The sequence below is a fragment of the Barbus barbus genome, assembly GCF_936440315.1.
Source record: "Barbus barbus genome assembly, chromosome: 34".
Classification (NCBI taxonomy): domain Eukaryota; kingdom Metazoa; phylum Chordata; class Actinopteri; order Cypriniformes; family Cyprinidae; genus Barbus; species Barbus barbus.
In genome coordinates this window covers 4,272,272-4,300,231 of record NC_136762.1, presented here as the reverse complement: position 1 = coordinate 4,300,231, position 27,960 = coordinate 4,272,272, and the positions used below count along the sequence as shown (strand labels likewise).

At 36.0% G+C, this 27,960-nt stretch overlaps 1 protein-coding gene across 2 annotated transcripts; it reads right to left on the bottom strand.

The window, feature by feature from the left end:
• Positions 1-1,172: 1,172 nt before the first annotated feature.
• LOC306853958 (neutral amino acid uniporter 4-like) lies at positions 1,173-27,960 on the bottom strand. Of its 2 annotated transcripts, XM_079391682.1 has the most exons (13): positions 27,667-27,929; positions 26,709-26,831; positions 25,680-25,814; positions 24,836-24,932; positions 24,587-24,677; positions 23,932-24,020; positions 19,483-19,578; positions 18,680-18,764; positions 18,246-18,509; positions 16,791-16,889; positions 15,697-15,866; positions 13,802-13,971; positions 1,300-2,059 (listed from the first exon to the last, which is right to left on the bottom strand). In XM_079391682.1, the coding sequence occupies exons 4-13, from the start codon at positions 24,928-24,930 to the stop codon at positions 1,764-1,766; spliced, it is 1,455 nt and encodes a 484-aa protein (XP_079247808.1). In that variant the 5' UTR covers positions 24,931-24,932; positions 25,680-25,814; positions 26,709-26,831; positions 27,667-27,929; the 3' UTR covers positions 1,300-1,763. The 2 variants fall into 2 exon arrangements, with proteins under 2 accessions (XP_079247807.1, XP_079247808.1); XM_079391681.1 differs by lacking the exon at positions 25,680-25,814 and having other exon boundaries at positions 1,173-2,059; positions 27,667-27,960.

Here is a 27,960-nt window from a genome sequence, read left to right as displayed (position 1 = left end):
GAGAAAAGGCTGTCTGGTGTCACTTTGGAGCTTTTTAAGATCTATTTAATTAATCAGAAATAGGCGGAAACGTCCAGGCCTTAGGCGACTAGACGGATCCGTATTTCTATTTAAAGTAATCTTATTAAACGTGACAATCGGTAGACATGTTTCAATTCTGACACCGATGACCGTTATGATATGGACAACGAGCAATTATGACATTTAATTTAATGCAAGCTGGCGTTCATTCTTCCTGAATATTGCACGTTTCATTGTTAAATTGACACTATTTGTATTCTTAACGCACGCTCCGATCTTATTGTGAACAATTCATCAGTGCATGTTAGTTCAGACTAAAACATATCGTCTCTATAATCGTTCATCACTTCCTCCGGCACTGAACCAAACTTCCTTTTGGCTGACATCACCAAACCCTCTTAAATGTTTATATTCTGGTATGAATGCCCATTTTTCACTATCCAATCAATTCCTAAATCTAATGCCCTAGGTTTATTCTCAATGATTATCCTGTTTCACTTGGAAACAGAAGCTCAGATCATGTTTTTGTACAGAAGTTATATAAGTGGAAGTAAACAGGGTTGAATAAATGTGAGAGGTTCAGAACAAAATAAGGTCTATCTCTTTTAGTACTAGAGAAAATTGACTCATCTCTCAATTTGTATGACAAATGGCATTGATGGTAATAGACTTGCACTGCACTTGAATAAATGTTAAAATTACACTGTTGAGAAAGTATAGCCACAAGCCATTAAATTACACACTAAACTGTTATTTTATTAACACTGAAATACTATTTTAGTTTTAATATTTCTTACGTATATTTTATTTTAATTGTGTATTTTTAGTTATTTTGTCGTCGTTTTTAGTAGTCTATATGGTTTTTATTCATTTTACTTTCAATTAAAATTCATTTCAAATTTTATTACAAGCTAATCTAATCGTTTTGTTGTTGTTTTTTTATTTTATTCCAGTTAACCTTTAAGTAACAATTGATGGTTTTAGTTTTACTTAACTATTATAACTTAACACTGTTTGCTTGTCATTACAAACTGAAGGATGGGTCAAAAACGATGTGTGTTAAATGACAAGAAATTACAAATATGGTTGAAACGGCTTGTTTTGAATCCTGAATAGTTCCGAACAAATCCAGACTTGCAGAATGGATTTTTACTTGACTGTTTAATAGCCTGTAATACATTTCACGTTCCAAAGTTTGTCATTAAATAAAAAGACTCATTATTCCCCATGAATACTGCAGCAGTCAAAAAAGAACAAAGAAAAAAAAAATTATATCACAAGCCTCAGGTGAAACGATTGGTTTATTAATAATACCGCTAGTCAGCAAGAACATACATTCTTTACAGTGTGCAATATTTCTCCGGCACTCTCCTGCAGTGTTAAATGCTGACGGCCCGTCATGCTATACGCTCCACCGACCTGATTGAGTCAAAGCCATTCCATCTACAACATGGTGGAGTTATGGAAAGTCCATATGGCCGTACAAAGGAAATATTTCCCACGCACACCATCACTCACTGACACACACGCGGTCGCAACCCGCGCTACAGCCGTGCACCTCAGGCATGTGCCTGTGGAATGATCAACAGATTGAGCTATAAAAAAAACACCTCAACCCTTATAAGACAAGCTCTCCATCCCAGAGAAAAAAAGCGCCTGTCGGTTACAGTATTCAAAATGACACTGTGCCCTTTAAATATGGAAATGTGCCTTGATTGGTCCTTCGTTTGTGGACGTGGTCTTCAGGGTGGTGAGGTAGTAGGTGTGGTCCAGTTCCCGTTGTCATGGAGACGGGTCTGTCCTTGGTCGTCGGGATAAATGATCTCCTCCAGCGTCACGTAGGTCCCAGTCAAGAAGCCGATGAAGCCGAGGGCGGCAATGGAGAGGTCTTTGAGGAGCAGGAGAGGAGGAGGAGGTTGACTGGGAAACGCCACCAGCTCCACCAGCGGCGGGAAGACGAGCGCCAGAGCCGAGCTGCTAATAGCACCGACCAATGAGATCACCAGATCTAACCGCGGTATCAAGACTGCTGTTATACCTGAGAAAGAGAGAGATGGAGACAGAATGGAAGGGAGAAATTTGATTTTTGCAGGAAAACATAAGTGCTGAAACTCAATGCCATGATTCTGACAGGCCTGAGTGGTTTGCCAAGATGTTGCTAGGGTGTTTCTGCTGGTTGCTATGGCACTGTATGTAGTTGCAAGGGTGTTCTGCAGTTTTGTTATTTTTAACTAAAAAAAAAAACATTTTTGGTTTTTAGATGAAAAACTTAAATTCAATATGTTGCCTTGGAAAGTAATTGAAATAAGTACTAAAATTACAACAAAAAAAAAAAAAATTGTAATAAGTTTTTCTGGGTGGACTGTTCGCTAGATTATGTGTTGGCTGTGGTGTAGCGCATATCCGTGGGGGCCGTTGCGATATATTGGAAATATGGAAATATTTCTGTTTCAAACAATGAAGACGAGCCAATGGATAATATACAAGCAATGTGAAAACTTTGCGTAAGACTTGTGCTGGTGAACGACTTTCACCAGAAAGTGAAAGTAAAAACTGATGGTGCTTTCGGCAACGGCAAATATTGGTTCTGGCTAGAGGGGATACAGCTAAAACCAGAAGCTAACAATAAATAGTGTTGGGTATCTGATTGCGATTATAATTATCGACTACTACACTGTAAAAAATGGAACGGGCTATTTACTCAAAAAAATTATGGTAACAATATTACACTTAATATATTTGAGTAGTTTTTACGACTTGATTTTTTTAATGTAATTATCTGAAAAAATCATGTAAAATCTCTTAAATTAATCTATGACACAATGAATTTAAAATAATAAGTTAATTCTCAAAAGTCTGTGATTTTGAGTGAGGCCTGTTTGTATTTGACGGAGTTATTTTGTACATTTAAAAGACTGTATGTAGCCAAACAGCTCAAGAAGGAAAATACTTGAGAAATACTGGAAACTACTGCACTACTAGCAAAGCTACTGCTCATTGAACAAGGCTTAATGCCTTTGTTGCTTCCATAACCATAAGCTCTACTCTTCTGCACAATGGTAACTATTGCAGTGTGCAATGGAAACTTCAATGTAACAGAAACTCTTTCAAATGTCAAACATAATTGAACATTAGTAGATGTTTCCCTTCACTCAAAAACACATAAAATAGCATTTAATTTCAAAATTTAGCTACATGCAAAGCATGCTGGGAACTAACAATCACCTCTAAAATAAAACCGCAAAATTGAGCTAATTCTCTTCAAATAAATAGGTAGCATTCTTTCCTTTTTTTTTTTTTTTTTTTAAGTTTAATCAGTTCCTCAATTCAAGGCTCAAAACTGCTGAGGTTTCCTTTAAAAAAAAAAAAGAAGAGGAAAACACACCTCTTGGTATTATTAGTAAAAAGTCCTCAATATTTTCTATACAACACTGAATCACAATTTATTTAATGAAATATACACTATTTTTAAATATCATCTTAATTTTTTTTTATGAAAATAAGACCCATGATTAATTTTTTACAGTGTAGTTCGATTCCAATAAGATAAAAATCTGATTAAAAAAAATAAAGTGAAACATTTAGATGTCAAACATACTTATTCTGTCTTTTTACAAAGTGTTCTGTTGCAGCTGAATAACATGAGCAAACAGCTTTCAGAACACGTAAGCCTTTTACACTTAGGAAAATCTGCCTATGGTTTTAACCAAAAATACCACAGCAAAAACAACTAGACTAAAAAATTTTAAACATTAACCCCTGGTTTCACAGACAAAGCTTAAGCCTAGTCCTAGACTAAAATGTAAGTCTTAGCTGTTTCAACAGAAAGAAACTTGCACTGATCACTTGTGCAATTTTTTAAGAAAATTGACACTTAAGACTGGTTTTGTGGTCCAGGGTCACAAATATTATGTGTGACCCTGGACCACAAAACCAGTCATAAGGGTCAATTTTTCAAAATTGAGATTTATACATCATCTGAAAGCCGAATAAATAAGGTTAGGATAGGACAATATTTGGCTGAGATGCAACTATTTGAAAATCTGGAATCTGAGGGTGCAAAAAAAATCCAAATATTGAGAAAATCGCCTTTAAAGTCGTCCAAATGAAGTTCTTAGAAATGCATATTACTAATCAAAAATTAAGTTGATATATTAACAGTAAGAAATTATCTACATGGAACATGAACTTTACTTAATATCCTAATGATTTTTAGCATAAAAGAAAAATCTATAATTTTGACCCATACAATGTATTTTTGGCTATTGCTACAAATATACCCCAGCGACTTAAGACTGGTTTTGTGGTCCAGGGTCACATATACGTTAATTGTCACTAAAGTTACAAACGATATTCAGTCAAGATCAGTCAATGATTTTCTTTTATTCTTTGATTAACATTAATAACAGGCAGCACGTTTATTAGATTGCTGTCTATTTAACACCGAACACACACGGGCGGATCTAAAAAAATACTCTTTACACGTGCTTTTTCTTTAAATCTGTTTACGTTCACTTAAGACAAAAACGGCGGGGTTAATGATGATATGCTGACGTATTTTGTGCATATTGGTTGGTAAATGTGAAAGAAGCACGTTTAGGAGCAATTCTTCGTCAGTGGAAATGCACGGAACGGTTAGAGAACGGACGCTGTTCTCTGTGCTCTCGCTTCGGATGTGTGCCATGCATGCAAACAGTGCTCAAGGTGCTACCCGGTTCTTGGATATTTGGAATCGGTTCTAAAACGGAAACTGTTCTTGATTCCCAACCCTAACAATAAATACAATTTTCTACCTATTACATTGTGTTTTATTAACCCTAAATACAATAAACCCTTAAAATAATCCAAAAACACAGTGAGACAAAAATGACACGATATTGATGTGTGCATGCCCAGTGGTTTTAGCTTTATCCCCTCTAGCCTTAACCGTGCATCTTCTCTCAGAGACGACGAGAGACAAATCTACTTCATATGCTGATAACGGTATATAACTGTTTTAATTGAATCCCTTAATATTTCTCTTGTGGCCTGAACATGATAAAATGAGAAGAAATGTATTTAGTGTTACAGGTTGTTTTTGAAAGTCGGTGCTTCTTAATTTTCATTGATGACTGCAGTGCTAATTTTAATTATAGGCCAATAATTCATTGTAAGTTATAATAGACCTGTTTTAAAGGTTTTTAAAATATCTTTTTTTTTTTTCAATGTTTAATAGCCTAATCTTTTATTATCCTCACAGCGAGTAAGTTATGTGTTGATGCGCTATGTCATTATTGCGGAGGAAATTAATTGTAATATTAATTGAAAAAAGCCCTAATAATAAAAATAATGTAAAAGGCCTACATTAATTGGAAATACCAAATACTCTTATATTGACATTATTTAATGATTTTGACAATATCTCTGGCTATCGTTGATATGATCATCATCTTTTGACGCGGCCTTATCGCACATATATAAAGTGTTATGGCATGTGTGCACACCAAAAGCGAATGTTGTTATCCGCTCAAGTAGATTACATAAAAAGATAATTAAAAGACGCAAATTCATGGCAGGCGATGCGATTGCTGCGAACACGCAATATGCACGTCTCAATCGTGTCTTCCACGCAAATTGAACAATTTCAACTCGAGTGGAAAATTTGCATGATGCATTGTTGCGCAAACCAATCAGCGAACAGCTTATTGACACATCCAGGTTGACATAGCAGAAAATGAAGGAGAGCATTATGCAACAATTTTATTCAAACGAGTGATCCCGCGAGTAATCTAGAATGATAACACTATGCGAATAGTTGCGTCGCCTTTTGGTGTGCGCACACCATTATAATGCAGTTGCTAATGTGTTGTGGGTGGTTTCAAGGGCCACAATTTTGGTCGATTTTGCTTGTTTGCACTACAAGGCATGTTGCATATCAAAGTTTTATACTTATGGTCAACACTAAGGTTGGGCCGATAGACGATGTCATCATCCATGACCGATGGCTGACAGACATCACCATGTTGAGCCAAAATCGTGATTCCACTCACCCCTCACGGCCCAACCACCTCTTCCGCAATCCGCCGCATCCCAATTCAGTGTTCTGAAAGGAAATTAAGTATACTACGGAACCCCTAAGGGAAATAAATAGCCTACATTTTTTTTTAAATGATATCATTGGGTAATTATACTGTATATTAATTGCGGGCATAAGGGAACCGCTACAAATATGCAGGACACTGAAACCGCGCTCTTATTTTACTTTCACTTTCGAGATTCCCAATCACACAGACTCTATACTACGGAGCAACAGTACCATACAATTTACAAGATTAGATGTTTGTCAATGGTGCTCAGTGTCTGCAAATCATTCGCCATTGTCCTATCAGTCATCTCTCCTTACTCGGTGTATGTGGTAAGTGAACTTTCATGTACTGTAATATAACAGGCTGCTAGCAAGCGTCTAACCATGTTCCTTTAGTGGCTCCGTAGAACGTGTTATTTGTTTTCCGTGTGTTTCTGCATACAGATTCACGCTTTGGGCACACCCCTAACCCCACCCCCCCAATGTCATCGTCCATCACGATGTTTCACTGTAGACATCGTCCGATGCCAATTTGGTAGACATCGCCCAACACTAATTATAATAAAGAAAAAAAGATGGAGACATGTTATTTCTGAGCAGTTTGTGCAAAGAGTGACAAGAAACAACTTCACAATTTAACCGGCTGTGGTTTCGAACTGCAATGTGTGGGATTAACTCTTGATTGGTTTCGTGGTTTGTGGATGGGTGTATGCAGAGGATCGTGGCTGAAGGACTAAAAAAAATAAAATAAATCAATATTCATCTTTTCTGCTGATGTGGAAGACAAAACCCCTTCTCTCTTCCTTGAAAACAAAGGCACAAGAATTTATATCCACACACATACAGCTTTTAGTGGAATGACTGCAAACGTTCCCCGCAGCCTTTTATAAAAAAGCGCACACACACACTCGGGCTGTACACACATATGTTTAATTCATGAGACTCGAGTGTGAAGTGTCATACACCTGCTCTCTAAGCTACATCTTCTCCCTGTCTCTCTCTCTCTCTCTCGCTCTCTCTCTCCATCTCTCTGTTGCAGAAGAAACCAGTAACATGTAACACACACTGGGTTCTCGCTCTCACTCATGCATTCTGAAACAAACTCAAAATCTCACAAACACGCATGAACGCTTCAGTTTCTCCTCTCTGTGCGCTACTGCCACCCTCAGGATAAATGTTTGACAGTTTGGTACATGATATGAGAGATAAACCAACACCAACACATGGACCCATGTTCAAAATAGAAATCTAAAAATGAACAAACAAGAATGCAAATAACCAAATATGAATAATAATTAAGGAATGTGATGTTATATGGGGACTGATGAAGCAAGCATCACTATTGCTACTTCATATAGAGACAATATGAAATACTTTTAGTTTTAGAGACAATCTAAGTCAGCGTTATCAAATTTAAAGATAAATATTAAATAAATAATTTTATATTTCAAGAGGAATACAATTTTTGTATAATAATGATACAAATAATAATAAAAACTATACAGACATTGAAAAAAAAAAAGACAAATTCACAACAAAATTGCTAAGGAAAATACAAAAATAAAACCAAACTCAAAATTAATAAAAATATTATTATTATATTATATTATAGTGCTGTCAAATGATTAATCGCATCCAAAATAAAAGTATTTGTTTACATAATATATATGTGTGTGAACTGTGTATATTTATTACGTATATAGAAATACATGCATGTATAAGAAAAATTTTATGTTAATATATTAAATATATTTATATATAAATTTAATATATTATAATTATAAAAATATACATGTAAATATTTAATAAATATATACTGAAAGTGTGTGTATTTATATATACATAATTATACACAATACGCACACATATGTAAACAAAAACGTTTATTTTGGATGCGATTAATCGTTTGACAGCTCTATTGTATTAATATTAATATATAAGAAGACTAATAACAATAAAAAGTGCATAAACCTGAGATTACATAGCTTGATCCTTGAGGTGATGAAACCAGCAACCTTACCACTGAGCCTTAACCACTTAACTTCATCAGAAGCACCTCAAACAAACACCTCAACGCCAGAGGCTTCTTGGAGAACGTCTCAGAACAAAGGGCCTCAGCATGCAGGTGCATGATAAGCTCTATCACGGAGCTCTGCGACAGGCCTCAGTGGAGAGCTCCATGATGGGCCTGTCTCCGTAGGGCAGGCAGATAATAATTCACAGAGCCTCAGGAAGATGGAGATAAATGAGCAGACACTGAATGAGTCCCTCAACTCTGCCCCAGCTCTCACACACACTATAAAAGACATACACGGCCACAAACACACTATATAAAACACAGCACCCCCACACACACACACACACGTATCCATACACGCAACGTGCCCACTAATCTATCACAGCACTCAGAGGGGGTGACAGCCTTGGGCCAGGGAACGAGGGAGGAAGCACGTCAGGCAGAAAGAACACAAAGAGAGATAAAAGACAGCATGAACAAGTGACAGAATGAGAACTTCATCTTTTTATCTACCAACACAGGCCACAGACCCGCAACCTTCAGAGCTCAGTACCCCGTTCAACAGCACTTCCACGAACCTCGTCTAGAACTTCCTCAAAAGAGCTACATACAGCATAAAATGCTCCAACAGACCTGCAAGATGCATGTGATATTTAAAGATAAGTATTAAATAATTAAGTGAATATTTCTTTGTATTTAATTTTTTTTTATTATTTACTTTTTTTAAATCAATTTAAATATTTAAACTCTGTATCCACACATTATATATAATTATTAGAATCATCTCTATAAAAATATATCATAAAAAAACACACACACACACCTTTTGACCTATGAACGATTTTTTAAGATAAAAAATATATATTTTAAATAAAATAAAAACAATACAAAATTCCATATTTCAATATGAATAAAATTAATTTTACATTTTCTGAATTTAAATATTTTTAATTTGTTTTAATTTTATATAAAAGCAATATATTGTAATTTTAATTAAAAATTATATATCATTAATCAGGATATTACTTTTTCAGGTGTTTGTGACTGCTGGATAAGATTTTATAGACTGCCTTGAACAAGAGCAATTTGCTCACCAAGAGTGAAGGATTTCAAAATTGCATTGACTTTTCCCAGCCTTTTAAAAATATATTTGACTTTCGTTTCAATTTCTCATTTAAATAATTACCGTGTTTTCAGAATGTGGGAAACCTACTATTTTCCTTCCTAATAAATTTCCCTGGTCTTATTGTACACAACTAACCGACGCATTTTATTGTGAATGTTTTTCATAATCTTTCATCAGAATGTAGTGACTTTCTCTGACTCTGAAATGACTTTTCTGCTGTGTGGGCAGAGACAATAACATTAACCAATAATATCTTGGCCAATAAACCAATCACTCCATTGGATAAAATCAAGTTCCACAACTCCATTTTCCACCAACTATCATTTTACTCGGAGATGGATAATACTAAAAATGTTAAATTCGGTTTAGCAATGAATTAACATGAATATGTTTCTATCCCCACCTAGCTCTTTTCTTTAAATAATGGTGTCCATGTTTCTTTCGTGTCGCCATACTGCAACTTGAAACTTTGAAGAGAGAGACGGAGCAGCCAGTGACCGAGAGGTCAGGACAAAAGAGACAAAGAAAGTCATGAATGCAATAAAATAAATCTTATAAGCGGAGAAAGTGATATGTCCAAGGAGACCAGAGAGACGGAGAGAACAAAAGACCGACAAATGAATTGTGAGCAGGGCCACTGGGGAGGGAAGGAAGAAAGATTGCATCTACATAGAATGATAGATAGCTACAATATCAATCGCTGGAATGGTAGATTGCTAGAAAGATAGGTTGCTAAAATGATAAATAGCAAAAACAATACCTGGAACAATAGGTGGTTACAACAAGAGGTAGAATGATAGTTACTATTAATAACAGCTAAAACAATAGCTCTAATAATAGACTAATAGCTGATGAGATGTCTAAAACTATAGCTAGAACAATAGATAGAATGATACAAATAGCTAGAATGACTAAAAAGATAGACAGTTAGAATTATAGTGAGCTCAAAGAATAGCTTGAACCATAGGAATGCTAGATAGATTGCTAGAGCGATAGAATAAAAGATAGCTAGAATGATAGAATGAACAATGGATGGACAGAATGGACGGGTGGATGGAGGAATCAATGGATGGACAGAATGAATGGGTGGATGGATGGATGGATGGATGAAGGAGTGAACAATGGATAGACAGAATGGATGGGTGGATGAATGGATGAAGGAATGAACAATGGATAGACAGAATGGATGGGTGGATGAATGGATGAAGGAGTGAACAATGGATGGGTGGATGGATGAAGGAATCAACAATGGATGGACAGAATGGATGGACGGATAGATGGATGAAGGAATGAACAATGGATAGACAGAATGGATGGGTGGATGGATGGAAGAAGGAGTGAACAATGGATGGACAGAATGGATGGGTAGATGGATGAAGGAATCAACAATGGATGGACAGAATGGATGGGTAGGTGGATGGATGGATGAAGGAATGAACAATGGATAGACAGAATGGATGGGTGGATGAATGGATGAAGGAATGAACAATGGATAGACAGAATGGATGGGTGGATGAATGGATGAAGGAGTGAACAATGGATGGGTGGATGGATGAAGGAATCAACAATGGATGGACAGAATGGATGGACGGATAGATGGATGAAGGAATGAACAATGGATAGACAGAATGGATGGGTGGATGGATGGAAGAAGGAGTGAACAATGGATGGGTAGGTGGATGGATGGATGAAGGAATGAACAATGGATAGACAGAATGGATGGGTGGATGAAGGAATCAACAATGGATGGACAGAATGGATGGACGGATAGATGGATGAAGGAATCAAGAATGGATGGGTGGATGGATGAAGGAATGAACAATGGATAGACAGAATGGATGGGTGGATGAAGGAATCAACAATGGATGGACAGAATGGATGGACGGATAGATGGATGAAGGAATCAACAATGGATAGACAGAATGGATGGGTGGATGGATGAAGGAATCAACAATGGATGGACAGAATGGATGGGTAGGTGGATAGATGGATGAAGGAATGAACAATGGATAGACAGAATGGATGGGTGGATGGATGGAAGAAGGAGTGAACAATGGATGGACAGAATGGATGGGTAGATGGATGAAGGAATCAACAATGGATGGACAGAATGGATGGGTAGGTGGATGGATGGATGAAGGAATGAACAATGGATAGACAGAATGGATGGGTGGATGAAGGAATCAACAATGGATGGACAGAATGGATGGACGGATAGATGGATGAAGGAATCAAGAATGGATGGGTGGATGGACGGATAGATGGATGAAGGAATCAACAATGGATAGACAGAATGGATGGGTGGATGGATGAAGGAATCAACAATGGATGGACAGAATGGATGGGTAGGTGGATGGATGGATGAAGGAATGAACAATGGATAGACAGAATGGATGGGTGGATGGATGGATGAAGGAGTGAACAATGGATGGACAGAATGGATGGGTGGATGGATGGATGAAGGAGTGAACAATGGATAGACAGAATGGATGGGTAGGTGGATGGATGGATGAAGGAATGAACAATGGATAGACAGAATGGATGGGTGGATGAAGGAATCAACAATGGATGGACAGAATGGATGGACGGATAGATGGATGAAGGAATCAACAACGGATGGACAGAATGGATGGGTGGATGGATGGATGGATGAAGGAATGAACAATGGATAGACAGAATGGATGGGTGGATGAAGGAATCAACAATGGATGGACAGAATGGATGGACGGATAGATGGATGAAGGAATCAACAATGGATAGACAGAATGGATGGGTGGATGGATGAAGGAATCAACAATGGATGGACAGAATGGATGGGTAGGTGGATGGATGGATGAAGGAATGAACAATGGATAGACAGAATGGATGGGTGGATGAAGGAATCAACAATGGATGGACAGAATGGATGGACGGATAGATGGATGAAGGAATCAACAATGATAGACAGAATGGATGGGTGGATGGATGGATGAAGGAATCAACAATGGATGGACAGAATGGATGGACGGATAGATGGATGAAGGAATGAACAATGGATGGACAGAATGGATGGACGGATAGATGGATGAAGGAATCAACAATGGATGGACAGAATGGATGGACGGATAGATGGATGAAGGAATGAACAATGGATAGACAGATGGACGGACTGACAGAATGAAAAATGGATGATGGATTGAATAAATAATGGATGGATGGAGGAGTGAGTGACTGATGAATAGATGGATAGAATGAACAATGGATGAATGAATGAATGGATAGACTGACAGAATGAACAATGGATGGATGGATGGAATATATGATGAATGGATGGATGGATGAATGAATGAACAATGGATGGATGGAACATGGATGAACGGATGAATGAATGAACGGATGAATGAATAAACAATGGATGGATGGATGAATGAATGAACGGATGAATGAATAAACAATGGATGGATAGAATATATGATGGATGGATGAATGAATGAACAATGGATGGATGGATGGGCAATGGATTGATAGAATGATGGATGGATCGATAGACTGATAGAATGAACAATAGATGGATGTTTGGATAGTGGAATGAACGATGGATGATCTGATGATGGATGGATGAAGGAATGATCGATGAATGGAATAATAAGCAGAACAAAAGACAGAACAATGAATAGCTAGAATGATAACTTGAATGATGGATGGATAAATAATGTAAATGAATGCTGAAGCTATAAAAATGGAAACATTGAAAATATGAATAAATACCATAATAGTATATAAATAACATTAAAATACTACTGAAAGGTAGATACTGTTTTAAACAGTTGGCGTCATACAGTCTCGCTCCATTTTTCTCCATTTCTAAAACAAAAACACACACCATCACTCACTTTTTCATTCAGTCTCAGGCGTGTGCACTCAATTCCTGCAATATTCACTCTTCCTCCCCATTCCTTCCTCATTCTCTTTCTTCATAGCAAACGCTCTTTCACTCCTACCTGCATGACTGACGGTGTTAAACAAATATTTATTTTCATATTTTAGGTCTCTGGGTGGTTCACGGTTCAGTGGCGGACTCAATTTTTCCAAAGATAAGAAACATATATCAAACTAATCCAAAAGCCTTCAGGTTTACAATGGTTCACAGCATCCATCCATCATTTTAGGAGGGGAACAAACCTCCACTATCTCTCCTCTCATAAGCAATGAATACTAGAGGCAGGATTAGGATGAGGAGAAGATAGGAATAGGGAAAAAATTAGGGAAGCAAGGAAACAGGACGGATGGGTGGGTGGAAGAAGTGCAGCAAGGAAACAAAGAGGATGATGAAGGAGCGCAACAAGACGAACTGGCTACATACTAAGCTAATGGTGCAAATCTATTTTTTAAATGGAATTTATTGAATAAAATACCAGTATGCTTGCAATACAACTTTTCTCTTCATTTGATTCACCATTTTTTGTTTTCACTGAGCTTGAGACAATGCATTCTGGGATTGCTTTCTGCATAAAAGACATGACAATGATGTTTATTGAGGCAGCTCAGGGTGTTTTGGATGAGAGCGTGTGTGTGTGTGTGTGTGTTCACTCACAGGTGAGGCAGACAAGCAGCGCTCGCAGGCTGAGATCAGCCACCCGTCTCCAGCTCTTCCTGACGCGCTCGCACACCGGCGGAACCAGAATCTCTGCCGGCACGAAAAACTGCACCGCAAAACTCACAAACACACCGAACGAGTACAAGACCTTCACCAGCTGATTAGACCTGCAACACACACACACACACATGAATACTGCAGAGAAATGGAGAACAGATCCAGTCAGAAACCACAGAATGTGCAATTAAGGGTTGAAGAACGTCAGTGATGCAATGCAGGATTTCAACACGACTTCAAAGGAAACGCACAGAGTTTGTTGAGAAATTATTATCTCACACTATGCTGATTTCAACACTAGAGATGGGAAAAATGAGAACCAGTTTAGATCTCCATTTTAAAAAAAAATCCCAAAACTTAATGATAGCAAATAATAAAAGAATTACACTGATCAAACGTTAGGAGTGCATAAAATGTTTTATTGTTTTAAAAGAAGTCTCTTATGCTCACTAAGGTTGAATTTATAACAGTAATATCATGAAATATTATTAAAATTCAAAACTTTTTCATTTGAATATATTTTAAAATCTAATTTTATTAATGTGATGCAAAACTGAATTTTCAGCATCATTACTCCAGTCTTCAGTGTCACATGATCCTTCAGAAATCATTCTAATATGATGATTTGGTGCTTAAGAAACATTTCTGATTATTATCAATGTTTAAAACAGTTGTGCTGCTTCATTTTTTGGTGGAAACCATGATGCATTTCAGGATTATAAATGTCTTTACTTTACTGATCAATTAATTGCATCCTAACAAAATAAAAGTATAAATTTATTTTAAAAAATTAAATAAAAAAAAAACTTAAATGGCAGAATATATATATAAAATGCCATAAAGAAATTTTAAAATGTATAAATACATATAAAATAAATCATGCTTATTAATGCAAGATGAAAACGAAAAGTTCAAAGCTTGCAGCATGATCAGTAAAGTCTGATTCATGAACAAATGACTCTTATGAGCTGATTCTTTTCAATGAATTGATTCAAAAAAGCATTTTGTTCCATTGTTTTCTTCCCATTTCATCATATTTTGGACTACTTAACCAATCCTGAAGTTTGCCAAATTAGTTTTTAAATATAAAATACTGCAGTCTCGCAGTATGATGCCATTAAAAATCTACATACATAATTACCAGTAAATAAATAAAAAACAGTTGTTTAATGGTTTCAGATGCATGTCACACTACCATCACTGCTGGATATGTCAACAAATCAGATGCTGAATCAGATATTGGCTCTGGTGGCAGATTGTCCTCAGCTGACGGGATGCTAATGAGATCTAGATATACGCTAACTGCTAATAAAAGTCTCCATGAAAGTGAGTTGGAAATGGCAGGCTTTAGTTAAAGCTGAACTTGAAAGCAGCTGGTTTTGATTTCTCTGTAATTTGATCTTAAGTCGCTCTGAGCTGTGATCAATCACTCAAGATGTTTCTGACGGTGAACACAGAGGATGCTTCAAAGACTCCAGCCAGGAGTTTAATATTAGTTCTCTGAATTTAACTCCACTACAGCAGAGTGCTTCGATAAATAAACTGACCTGACTTACACTCAGATGTGATGGATGGGACTTTTTACATTTTTTTTTTTTTTCAGCTTTTGGAGAGAGTCGTATTGGAACACGATGCCGGCCAGACTTGAACCTGATTTTCCCACACGAGTACTAAAGTTAAATGTGTATCAATTTATTTGTATTGATTTATAATATTATGCTATACTTTTATTGAGCATGGATGCATTAAACACTGTTCTTTTGAGCTTTCAGAGAAATTTCCATCACCTCTCTGACGACTGACAGACTTTTTAAGTGCGTAAGTGTCATATTCACCAGGAATCATGTGGAAGGTTAAGCGTGATGCTTCCTTTGATGTCGTCGCTGAAGCGCAGGTATCCCAGCGTCGCCAGAGTCACGTAAAGGACGATGATGACGCCCATGCCAATGTTGAGGGCTTGAGGGAATCGCTTCGGTTCGCTCATTTGATTCTCCAATGGAAGAACCTACACAAAGCAACCCAGAGAGAAAAATAGAGAAGATTGATCAGTAGGCGGTGAAGCTTTGCTCCAGGCGTCACATGCACAAAGCCAAGTCCAAAAAGTAGTGTGCAAGATGATGCTGTCTCCTAAGAAGCCTTCCTTTGTTGTGTGAGCTACAGGATGCACGATTTGTTTCTGAATTTGATCAAAGAATGACGCTAGCAACGGCAAGGTCATGCGTTCAGTTCCCTGCAAGGATCAGCACTTTAGTTTAATACGTTTTAATAACATTTTCAAGACTTCTGGAGGAGAAAAAAAAAAAAATTCACCATTTGTTCTAATGGTGAACGAAAAGAAAAAAAACCCACTATTGTCTTTCCCTGACTTTTGAGCAGAGGAAAAAATATAGAAAGACTGATTATGGGTAAAGATGTCAAATGCATATTATTGTGTTTAAGACGAAAATACTTTAAAAAACGTTTTAGTATTGCACTAAAAATATGCACATTGTTTTGGATAAAAGCATCTGCCAGCTATATTAATGTAAATGTAAATACTACTAATAATAAAACAAATCCCATACTGCATTGCAACTAGTTCAACGTAAAAAAATTAATAAATAACATATTACAATAACTGAAAAAAATTATATGTAGACTTTTGTATTCATATAATATAAAAAGGGGGTAGGGGGTTATGAAAATTAAAAATTAGACCATAGAAAAAAGCAACAAGCACACTATTCAGGAGTTTGGGGTTGGGAAGATTTATTTAAATAAGTCTCTTATGCTCATCAAGACTGCATTTATTTGATCATAAATACAGATTTTTAAAAAAAATGTTACTACAATTTCAAATTTTAACTGTATTCAAAAGCAAAATAATAAATTACATATGCAATGTCAAATCAAAATCACATAAATAAAAGCTGAATCATCATCATCTCACCACTCCAATTCCCTCAAAGGCAAATATAGCTGTTCCAAAGAAGAAGGGAAACTTCCTCCACGTGGAGGCGTACGGCAGACGTCTGGGATCACTCACATCCTACAGACAGACAGAGGTGGTGAGAGGCATGATATAGTTTCACATCAGGATTATAATTGCAGTCTTTCTTTGTAGCACAGACACACACACGTACAGGAACATTGCATGTAAAGATCCGGTGTCAGCCGCCCACAGCCCTGACAATCTGATGCATACAGAGAAATGCCTCCAATGTGATCTACATGTATAGGCTTGTATCAGTCGTGCTCCTAGGCTGAACAATGAGGATTCCTGACTACAGAAGTGGATATATGAGACTACACATACACACAAGGTCTGCTCCTATAATCAGAATAAAGCCAAAACTGCAATATGGCTTAGTGCAATTATCAAATAACAAAGGCTGTGATTTAATGAAATAAATATGTACAGCACGAGTGAAGCGCAGCACTGTTTGTTCACACACAAGCAGTGTTTTCAGCATCAGCTCTGTTCACAGTAAATGCTGCTCAAGACAAACTCATCCCTGCATCAGTTTGAGTTGCTCATGCGTCCATCATCTTCCCAAATTTGATAAACACTGATAATCCTGTTTCTCATTACAACAATTGAAGCTCATTTATGCCAAAATAAAAGCTTGATGGTTTAACCTTTACAAATGAAAAAATTAGACAGCCATAATTAACTGTCATATTAGTCTTGTATTTTACAGTTATACTAAAGATTATTTTTGTAAATACTAGTTTTTTATTTTATTGTGAAATTGCATTAGTAATATTTCTTATTTTAATGTTTTTAATAAAAAAAATAATAATTATTATTACTACTATTATATTATTTCTGTTAAATGCTTGATTATTTTACAATAATTACAAATATTTAACTAAAAATATTTCTTATTTTAAATACTTTAGTAGTAGTAGTAATAAGTTATTAATAATAAAATCATAATTATTATTATTACCATCATTATTTTATTACACGTTTCATAAATACTTGATTTATTTTACAGTAACATACTGCAATAAAAAAAAATACTTGTAATAGTTGTGTTTAGTAATAATAATAATTATTATTATTATTTTTATTATTATTTGGTTATAAACTTGATTTATTATTTTACAGTTAAATATTACAATAGTACTATTTCTCATTTTAATAATTTTGTTTAATAATAATAATTATTATTATTATTTAGTACATCATTTTATTAAAGACGTGATTTTACAATAAAATATTATTATTTTAATAGTTTTGTTTAGTAGTAATAATAACAATATATATATATATTTTTTTTTTTGTCATATTGCTATATAATCACAGCAAACCTGGAGCTTTATAAAATTTTAATCTAAAAAAAAAATATATCAGTTTTCCTTCAAATCGTGCAGCTCTCACACACGCACACACACTTACGTTGAGTATATATGTGAAGATGAGGACGAGGCTGACAGCCATACAGAGGTTGGCGATGGCGGAGAGGGCGGCCATGTTCCTCAGGTCTCTGATGAAGGTCAGAACGATGATGAAGGGAAGGAGGAAGACCATGTAGAGCCGCAGGTCCAGCCCCGCAGCTGCGGAGACAGAAGGCGCTGTGGGGGAGACGGCGCCCCCCTCGGAGCTGTTGGAGTATAATAGCTCATTCTCCACAGAGCTGTTCAGATGAGTTCCCTCCATCACCTAACAAACACACACTGCTGTGACTTCAAGACTTTTCAAAGAACAACTGTGATTGGCAGCTGCTGGTCTTCATTCTGGAAATTCATTTTCATCGGCTCCAGCTCTGTCACGATCAAAATCAGTTCATTTACGGAGAAAATTAACTTCTGGAGCTCTACTCTCACACATACCTGTTTAATGTTCTCAGCCAGGAACACAAAATAAACACTACAGAAGCCCAGCTGGGTCAAAACCAGGAAGAAATTCACGAAGTGCCTGGAAAAGATATTGATTTGAGTGAAAATTATTAAAAAGTTTGAAATAAAGGTGAAACAAGGTCAAATTTAATTAGATTTAAATTATAGGTTTAAATTAAGGTTACCATTGCAACTAATGGAAATGTTGAAATTTTGAAATACTAAATAAATAAAAAAATAAGTAAATAGTGAAATGGAAATAAATACCTAAAATAATAAAAAAAAATATTTTACTTATAGTATAGAATTTATTTTGTATATTATCATTTAAAACAGTAAATGATGAGAGAATTTTCTGCTATATAAAATGTTGTTAATTTATTATTTTTTTATATATATGTTATGTAATATTATTTTAATATAATAATAATTATTATTATTGTTGTTATTATTAGTAGTAATATTTTAAGTTGTAATAGTAGTAGTAGCATAATCAGGGGTTTATGTTTCAGTATGCATGATATTATCTTTGGACAGAGATAAAAATGAGGCAGCATTTCCTGGCAGGACAGATCTTTTTAAGATTCCAGGCGTGAGGTCTCTCTGTGTGTGGGACATCAGATCTGAAAACACACCACTGCAGGCAGAGTCCTGTCTCTCCGCTCTCTAATGAATATATTCATTCAAGCACAGATATTTGCCCTCTTGCCTTCTCTCTCTCTATCTCTCTCTCTCACATATGCACATGCGGGAGGGGGGGCTGTCGTGCCAATGAACTGCATGATGGGATAGCTCACCTCCCAACATGAGCACCTCTCCTCAGGCACTGGGAGGAACTCATCTCCATGGCAACTGCAACCGTGTCGCTGTAACCGAGGGGGGAACGCTTCAACCTGTGAGGAAGCAGAGACAGACAGACAGACAGAAGGAGAAACACAGGCAAAATTTTTTCAAGAACAGCTTTTTGTGTAATTCTAGAGATAGAAATGCAGGTTCAATACAAGAGGAAGGACAAAAAAAAAAAAGGTTCACCACACATGACAGACATATTGTATGTGGTTGGGGACAAAACTGACCCCTAAAGTTAATCTGACAAGACCTCCCTTTGGTGACCCCCAAAAATACTATTTTCACACAAAGCAAGTATGAATGTTTAAGGTTTTACTTATTTATAACCACCATGATGAAATAATCCCCAAACAGCCAAAGATCATCTGATTTATTGGTCTAGTCAATATATCGATCTGTCTAGTCTATAATATATCCTCACTGCCATAACTTGGCAAGCATGTGACAGCACACTGATGAGCCTGAGATTGACAACTCTTCACTCCAACACTGGCGCATCTGACTGATGCAGCACCCCAGGGACAGGCCTTTGATCGTGTTTGAAGAGGGAACGCACTGACAGATACAAGAGGTCCTCGCTGCAGCCTGTAGCACGATGACGTACTGGATCAGATCCAATACGTAGTGGATGTTTTACGCGCATGCGCTGTATAGGTCACGAATAAATTCATATTTTTATTTACATTTAATCATTTTGCAGATGCTTTTATCCAAAGCGACTGAGTCTAAGTGAATTCTAACAGTACATGTAGCAATTAAGGTTTTTTTATCTACATTACAATACGCGATGACCTACATTACATTACTATGTAAAAACTTTAATGTCTAAATTCATCCACGATGTTTTTGTCTTTACTGGCGACTTCAACGTTTGTTTTTGTTTTTTTAATTTCATATGTTATGGCCAGGATGCCCACATCAGTGCTGTATCCATTATTAGAATGATACAATAAGCACTGTAACATGATATGCAGAGTTTATTTGCAAAAATACCTCAACTTTTTTTCCGTTTTTCAAAACTCACGTTTTTAATTATGTAAAATTGTTATTGTTTTGTTGTTAATTAGCTGTTTTTTGTTTTGTTTTTTTTTTTGTCAAAATAACCCAACTGCAGTTTGATTGAGATTAATTGTAATGCACAATGAAGAAACATGATTTCTGAGAATTGTTCAAAACATAGTTATCCGTTTTTGCAAATGAACTCATTATGCAGATGTTGCACTGTAAATAGCTAATTATAAAGATTAATTAGCTTAAATGTCTTTTTGATTGTATCCGTCATGTTTATTTCAATATTCATAGGGGATATTAAATTAATGCAGATCCATTTTGTTTATATAGCTATTACATACATTTTCAATAGGCTAATAATATTTTTTTAAAAACCATTACATTTATAACAAGACTTTACATCGCTAATAACGCCTCAGTCTGGTAACATAAATGTTTTATTAGTTGCTTTTCACACATCGTCTGATGATACAACACAAAACACTAAACAAAAAGCCTTCATAGAGAGAGAGAGAGAGAGAGAGCTCTCGTAATGGAATGGATGATATGTCTTTAGCCATTAGATCTATCTCCAGGGATTTAACTTGCATATGAATAACATACAAAAAAACAGAAATGGTCAGCTTTGTTACCTTGTCCACGACCGTGTGTGTATTTATTTGTAGGACATAGGATTGACTGTAAAAACCTGGTATAATCCGGGATAACGGGTCTATTGGCTAACGGATCCCCGACTGACAGGATTGTTTTTCTTCTTTTTATTTTTATATGGTATAAAAAATGATGTCCGCATATTTTATAGGCCTATAACTTTTATACTCTGTCACGTAGGTCTATAGCACAGAGAGTGAGAACGAAAAATAATATTTGATTTATGAACGAATTATTGACAGAACTATAAAACGATTATGGAAAAAAAGAAGACAATAGAAGCCATTTTTAATAAAGAAACAACATTGTAATTAGTAGATTTGTATTCCCAAAACGAATCAAACTAATAAAAAATAAACTCGTTCTTTCAAAACTACTCCATCCTTGCTTAAAAAAAGTTTCAATAGCCTGCACTACAGGTTTAAAATCACAGTATACTATATTTTGTGTAAGCCTGTAAAACACCTATACATCTCGTAATTACAGTTTAATTTATATTTAATACTAGCATTAATGACAGCCCCACTTTGCGCATGCGTGTAAAGCATCCACTACGTATTGGATCTGATCCAGTACGTCATCGTGCTACAGGCTGCAGCGAGGACAGACTCGACAGATATCCAGACTGCAGGAAAGTCCACACACTAGAAACCGCTGCCTTCAGAATACACCGTAGCTGACCGCAAAAATCCTACCACTATAGTTTTATAAACAATCTGAGACTCTGATGTTCATTTGAACAGCTAATGAGATCTGTTTTCCTGGTTACCCATCAGGAATGCTACATGCGGTCTCTTTATTCAGCTCTCACTGCAGGCACGTTTCGCTTGTTCTCCGTCACCAACAGTTTCAAAGAAAAGAGCGGACACAAACGTCCACCAGGGGGCCACAATCATTTGAACACCTTCGTGTCACTTAAGCATTTTGAGGTGACATACTGCCAAGTATGGTGACCCATACGCCAGCATACACACACACAGCAGTGAACACACACACACACACACACACAGAGCCATTTATGCTGTGGCACCCGGGGAGCAGTTGGGGGTTCGGTGCCTTGCTCAAGGGCACCTCAGTCGTGGTATTGAGGGTGGAGAGAGCGCTGGACATTCACTCCCCCCACCTACAATCCCTGCCGGCCCGAGACTCGAACCCGCAACCTTTGGATTACGAGTCTGACTCTCTAACCATTAGGCCACGACTTCCCATGGGGGTTATTTATGTCTATTATCCTGGTAAAGTGAAGAATGACAGGAAGCAGAGAGAAGAATGGGACTGAAACAAGAGTGGATAATAAGTGGATGAAACGATAATATTTAAATCATTAAAATATAAACAGAACCATAAAAAATTAATAATATTAATAAAATAAAAATAAATGATAAAACAATAAAAACCTGCATGCCAAGCAGGTCATAATTAACCTACATCACAGAACTGTGATCAAGCAAATACGTTATTGAAAAATTTAAGGCCAAAGGATTCAGAAGAGAAATAAAAGAAAGAAAGAAAAAAAATACGTACATACATTAAAAAAAAAATATATATTAGGATTTTTTTTAAGATCAGGATTATTATAGTTAACTAAAACTAGCACCTTTACATAAAAATAAATAAATAAAAACAGAAATAAAAGAATATATAAAAAAAAACATTAATAATAAACCTATTTGTCTAGTTGCCAAAACAACATTTCTCATTTTTACTTGATGAACTAAAATAAGTAAAACTGAAATAAACATTAATAAAACTATGCAATGTCACATGCAGACGAAAAAAAAGACAACTAAATTGCTAAAACTTTAAAACATAAATAATAAATATAAAGCTTTCTAATATAAGCCTAATATTAATAAAATCAGTGTTTTTTTAGATACTATTATAGTTTTTATTCATACTCTGAATCTTTTTTTTTTTTTTTCATTTTAATTGGACTAATTCTGTATTTTTATTATTATTTTATTATTAATTTTTTTTACACACATATACATACATACATATATATATATATATATATATATATATATATATATATATATAAATATCGGCACCCTTGGTAAATATGATCAAAGAAGGCTGTGAAAATGAATCTGCATTGTTAATCCGTTTCAATATTTTATTTTAAAAAATTCATACAAATCTAACCTTTCTTTGGATAACAAGAATTTAAAATGGGGGGAAATATTATTATGTATATAGATTTAGTTTTTTTTATCCATTTTTATTTTAGTTTTAGCTTTAGTTATTTTAGTATAATTCTGCCTTTGCAGCTAGTTGAATACATTTTTTTTTTTTCATTTTTCGGTTAACATTTATTTTAATTCAAGTAACGATTTTTCTATGGTTTTAATTTTAGTTTCAGTTTTAGTTAACTATAATAACCCCGATCAAAATAACTCAAACCTAGGTCGCTCATGTTAACACCAAGGCTTAACGTGACATAAGCATGTGCATCAGCCACCACACCCCAGCTCCATTGTAAAAATTATTCTTTAAAAATAATCACTGATCATAAAGCCTGATTAACCACAGAAACCATGCTTTGTTAGACCTAGTCCTAGTTCTGCCTTTCAAACTCAAACCACTTCTCCATTAATAAAAAAGTCTCGCCCTCACATTTCATTTCAACTACATCTTCAAACATCAGGCCAGGACGCAAAAAAAAAAAAAACAGAAGCTGAAATGTGATTGGCTGTGGTGAGTGAGCCGGTGGGCTGTGATTGGTGCGTTCTTACCGCTCACTGAGCTGATGACTGCAGTTGACCAGGATGTGCATGCAGTGAACGCAAACAATGCCCATCAGAACCAGACTGACCGGACCGAGCTGGAGGGAAAACAGAGAACTGTGTGTTTTAGACACAGTTTGAAACATAATGCTGTATCTGTTTTAAGTGTCTTCTAGAGCAATAAAGCCTTATCGTTCTCTCCCAGCGTGCTTGCTTACTGTATGAGGCCTTAATGACGCTAATAAAGTTTGTGGACTGACACGTTTACAAACCAACAGCAGTTGGGCTGTCAGCAAACACTACAACATATGCAGTCTGACCTGTTTTAAGCTCACATCTGAACCTGTCCACCCGTTAAACAGTCAGTATCAGGCGGTCAGGACACGATGGTGAAATCAAACCAATCTAATTACAGGGGCAATAAACCTGCAAGTGTATTTTGTGGGAACAACAGATACATTTATTACTCCCCTTGAGCATTTCAGGTTTTTAGAGTCTGTAAGTCCGATTCATGATCTGGTTTTATTAACAGTCTGACCCTGAAAACCTGGACATAAATCTAGAAGTGTGTTCATATTCAGGGTCAGTTTTGAACTTTGAGAAGACATCTAGACTGGGTTTATCACTCATAGGTTTTCAAAAAGGAAGATAAGATGCTACATACCACTATCCCAGCATTCTTCACTGCTAGAGGAAGCCCAAGCAAACCTGTGCCGATATTCCCCTTTAAGAGATGCAGCAGGGTTTGAGTAAACCTGAGGAACAGAGAAAACAGATGTTTTTTTTTTTCACATTAATGTGATTTCAAGCAGAGAGATGTCAGAAAGGCTAGATAATATGCTGTTTATATATACACTTTACACATGAAATTGTTGAAAAGAAACCCTGATGTGAGACACCAGGTGAGACTCACGTGATGCCTTGCCGCAGATGCTCTGAGTCTTCATCTATGTCTACATCCTCCTCCTCACCTCCTTCTTCCTCCATCAGAGGGGTCATCACCTCCATGTCTGCTCCGTGTCATATTTGAAATAAAATCACAAACTTAAACTCATTGGATCTTACGCAGTGTTAAATGCATGGCCTGATTAAACAGATCTAGTTCATGAATTAAAAAAATAACAGGTCTGCTTAAAAACAACAGCCTGATGCTTTATTCGGTTCATTAAGAAACACCTGAGTAGCTCAAAATAGTCCTCAAGCGGACGCTGTGTTTTCAGACCATGTATCTGGTGATCAAAACAGGTCAACCACAAACCAAAGAAAGAGGTAATGCTGCCCTAAAGTTAAAGGACACAGGTGTCTCTGCTGGGAAAGCACTGGTGTAGTTTAATTTAAATGAACATTTCACAACTAGGTGGTGTTAAAAAACACATTTATAGAATATATATATATATATATATATTCTATAAATGTGTTCAGACATATAGCACAGTGCTCATTCAACAAATGCACAGTTAAACAGATGAGTTTTGAGTCTTGATTTAAATGTGGCTGATGTTTTAGCACATCTGATCTCTTCTGGAAGCTGGTTCCAACTGCGGGCCGCATAATAGCTAAACGCAGACTCCCCTTGTTTTGTGTGAACCCTTGGTATTTCTAACTGACTCGATCCTAATGATCTGAGTGGTCTGTTCGGTTTATATTCAGTGAGCATATCAGCAATATATTTAGGTCCTAGGCCATTGAGTGACTTATAAACAAGTAAAAGTACTTTAAAATCAATTCTAAATGTAACTGGAAGCCAGTGTAAGGACCTGAGGACTGGTGTGATATGCTCAGATTTTCTGGTTCTAGTCAGAATCCTGGCAGCAGCGTTCTGGATGAGCTGCAGCTGTCTAATGGTCTTCTTGGGAAGGCCGGTGAGGAGACCATTACAGTAATCCACCCTGCTGGTGATAAAGGCATGAACAAGTTTCTCCAAGTCTTGATTGGAAACAAAACATCTAATTCTTGCAATGTTTTTGAGATGATAGTATGCTGATTTAGTTACTGCTTTGACATGACTACTGAAACTAAGGTCTGTCTCCAGAATCACCCCAAGATTTCTGACTTGATTTTTAGTTGTTTGACCCCTAGAGTCAAGGTATGCATTCACCTTGAGAACTTCATCTTTGTTTCCAAATGCAATGACTTCAGTTTTCTCCTTGTTAACTGAAGGAAGTTCTGGCACATCCAACTGTTAATTTCATCAATGCATTGGCAGAGGGAGTCAATGGGGCTGTAGTCATTTGGAGATAAGGCTAGGTAAATCTGGGTATCATCAGCATAGCTGTGATAGGCAATTTGGTTCTTCCTCATTATCTGACTTAGTGGGAGCATATACAGGCTAAACAAGAGCGGTGCAAGAATTGAGCCTTGTGGGACTCCACATGTCATAGCCGTCCACTTAGACTTATGCTCTCCTATACTCACATAATAATCTTTCCCTTCTAAGTATGATCTGAACCATTTTAAACACACACACAAAATATCATATAGACACAAAAATGCGTAGTATATACATAAAATGCATATTATTATTAATAATAATAAATGTTCTTCAAACAATACAACACACTGAAATATTTTTTAAACATGTTTTATACTTACTGATTTTTAAATAAAATAATTGTGTTTAATAAAAAGTTATGGTGTTTATTATTTTATTTTTTTTATATTATAATTTAATCTATTATATAGAATACAATTACATGGTAGTACTGTGGTGCTTTTGTGTTAATGTAGAGAGAGAGATGCATGAAAGTAATGAAGTGTGATCTGTGGTGTAAAACACACATCATTACCTAGTTGTTCAGGTGCTGGCATCCTGTGCTGCTCATCTGGACGGTGTTTATTCAAAGCCGCTGAAGCTGATTATGTTGCAGGTGTGTGTTGTGTGCTCTGATGTGTTGACACAGGGGAATCAGCTGTAGACGGCATATGCAATGAATGCAACACATTCATTACACTCCATTACAACACATTGACTACACAACATTTGACTGTTGCTGCACACTAATGTGACATTTTAAAACTAACTTCTCTTTGTAATTACATTAAACAACAAAATGTCAAAGCAGTTTCTAACTGTTAAGCAGTAAAAAAGCATATAAATAATATGCATATTGTGTTGCAAACACTATGCAAACTACAAGACTTACGTTTAGACACACTTATTCTTTATCATGGCTATTTTTCACATTTTAGAGTAATAGTAAAGTCACCGAATTTACTATTAAACCCAAATGTATGGGAATATTATATTATATAGCTTACATAATAATAGCATCTATATAATAGTTACACAAACAATACACACAATAATATAAAATAAAGGTGTTTATTAAAAATTCTTATTACAATATATATTTAATATTTAAAGATGTAGGCTACTTTAACAAAATATTTGTATATGTAAACACACATATACATGTATTTGTGCATAATAGTATATATAATGCATATAATACTACTACAATTGTTATGCAAACAATATTACACAGTATATTTAATATACATTTTGTTTACTAGAATTTATTTAATTTTATTTACTGACATTTTTTAATAAAATGTGTTTACTAAAAATTGGTGTATTGTATTTTTTCACTATATATTTAAAAATGTTTTTATATATAAAATATAAACACATACGTATGCATGCATATATACATACAGCAATATAAAGAGTTAAATGTTGATAATGTGGAGCATTATAAGCTGTATAGAGTGATGGGTTCAGTAGTGGAGGTGGAGGCGTCTTACCGAAGGAACGCAGAAATCACAGCCGCTCCTCTGTTGCTCTCTCCGGCTTCATGCGCGACCATCACCAGGCCCTGGATCCGACATCCGCACCGAACAACCCACGCGATCAGATGACTCAAGCCTAAACTGATGGCATGCCATTGGAATGGAGCCCCCCGTCAATGAAGATGAGTCCCGCTGGAGATTTGTAGTGGATCACAGCGGATGAGATTCACCCAGACAGAGGATATCATCACAAAATCTCACACATAAACTATGCGCTCCACGTCACCGACGGAGCAGCTCCTTAAAGGG

Excerpts from the sequence above, each read along its gene's own strand:
- LOC306853958 (XM_079391681.1), bottom strand. The coding sequence starts at position 26,730 with ATGCCAGCACCTGAACAACTAG. Across the intron at positions 13,972-15,696 it reads AACCTTCCACATGATTCCTG|GTCTAATCAGCTGGTGAAGG; the intron begins GTGAATATGACA and ends TGTGTGTTGCAG. Across the intron at positions 2,060-13,801 it reads GCTGCTTGTCTGCCTCACCT|GTATAACAGCAGTCTTGATA; the intron begins GTGAGTGAACAC and ends TCTCTTTCTCAG.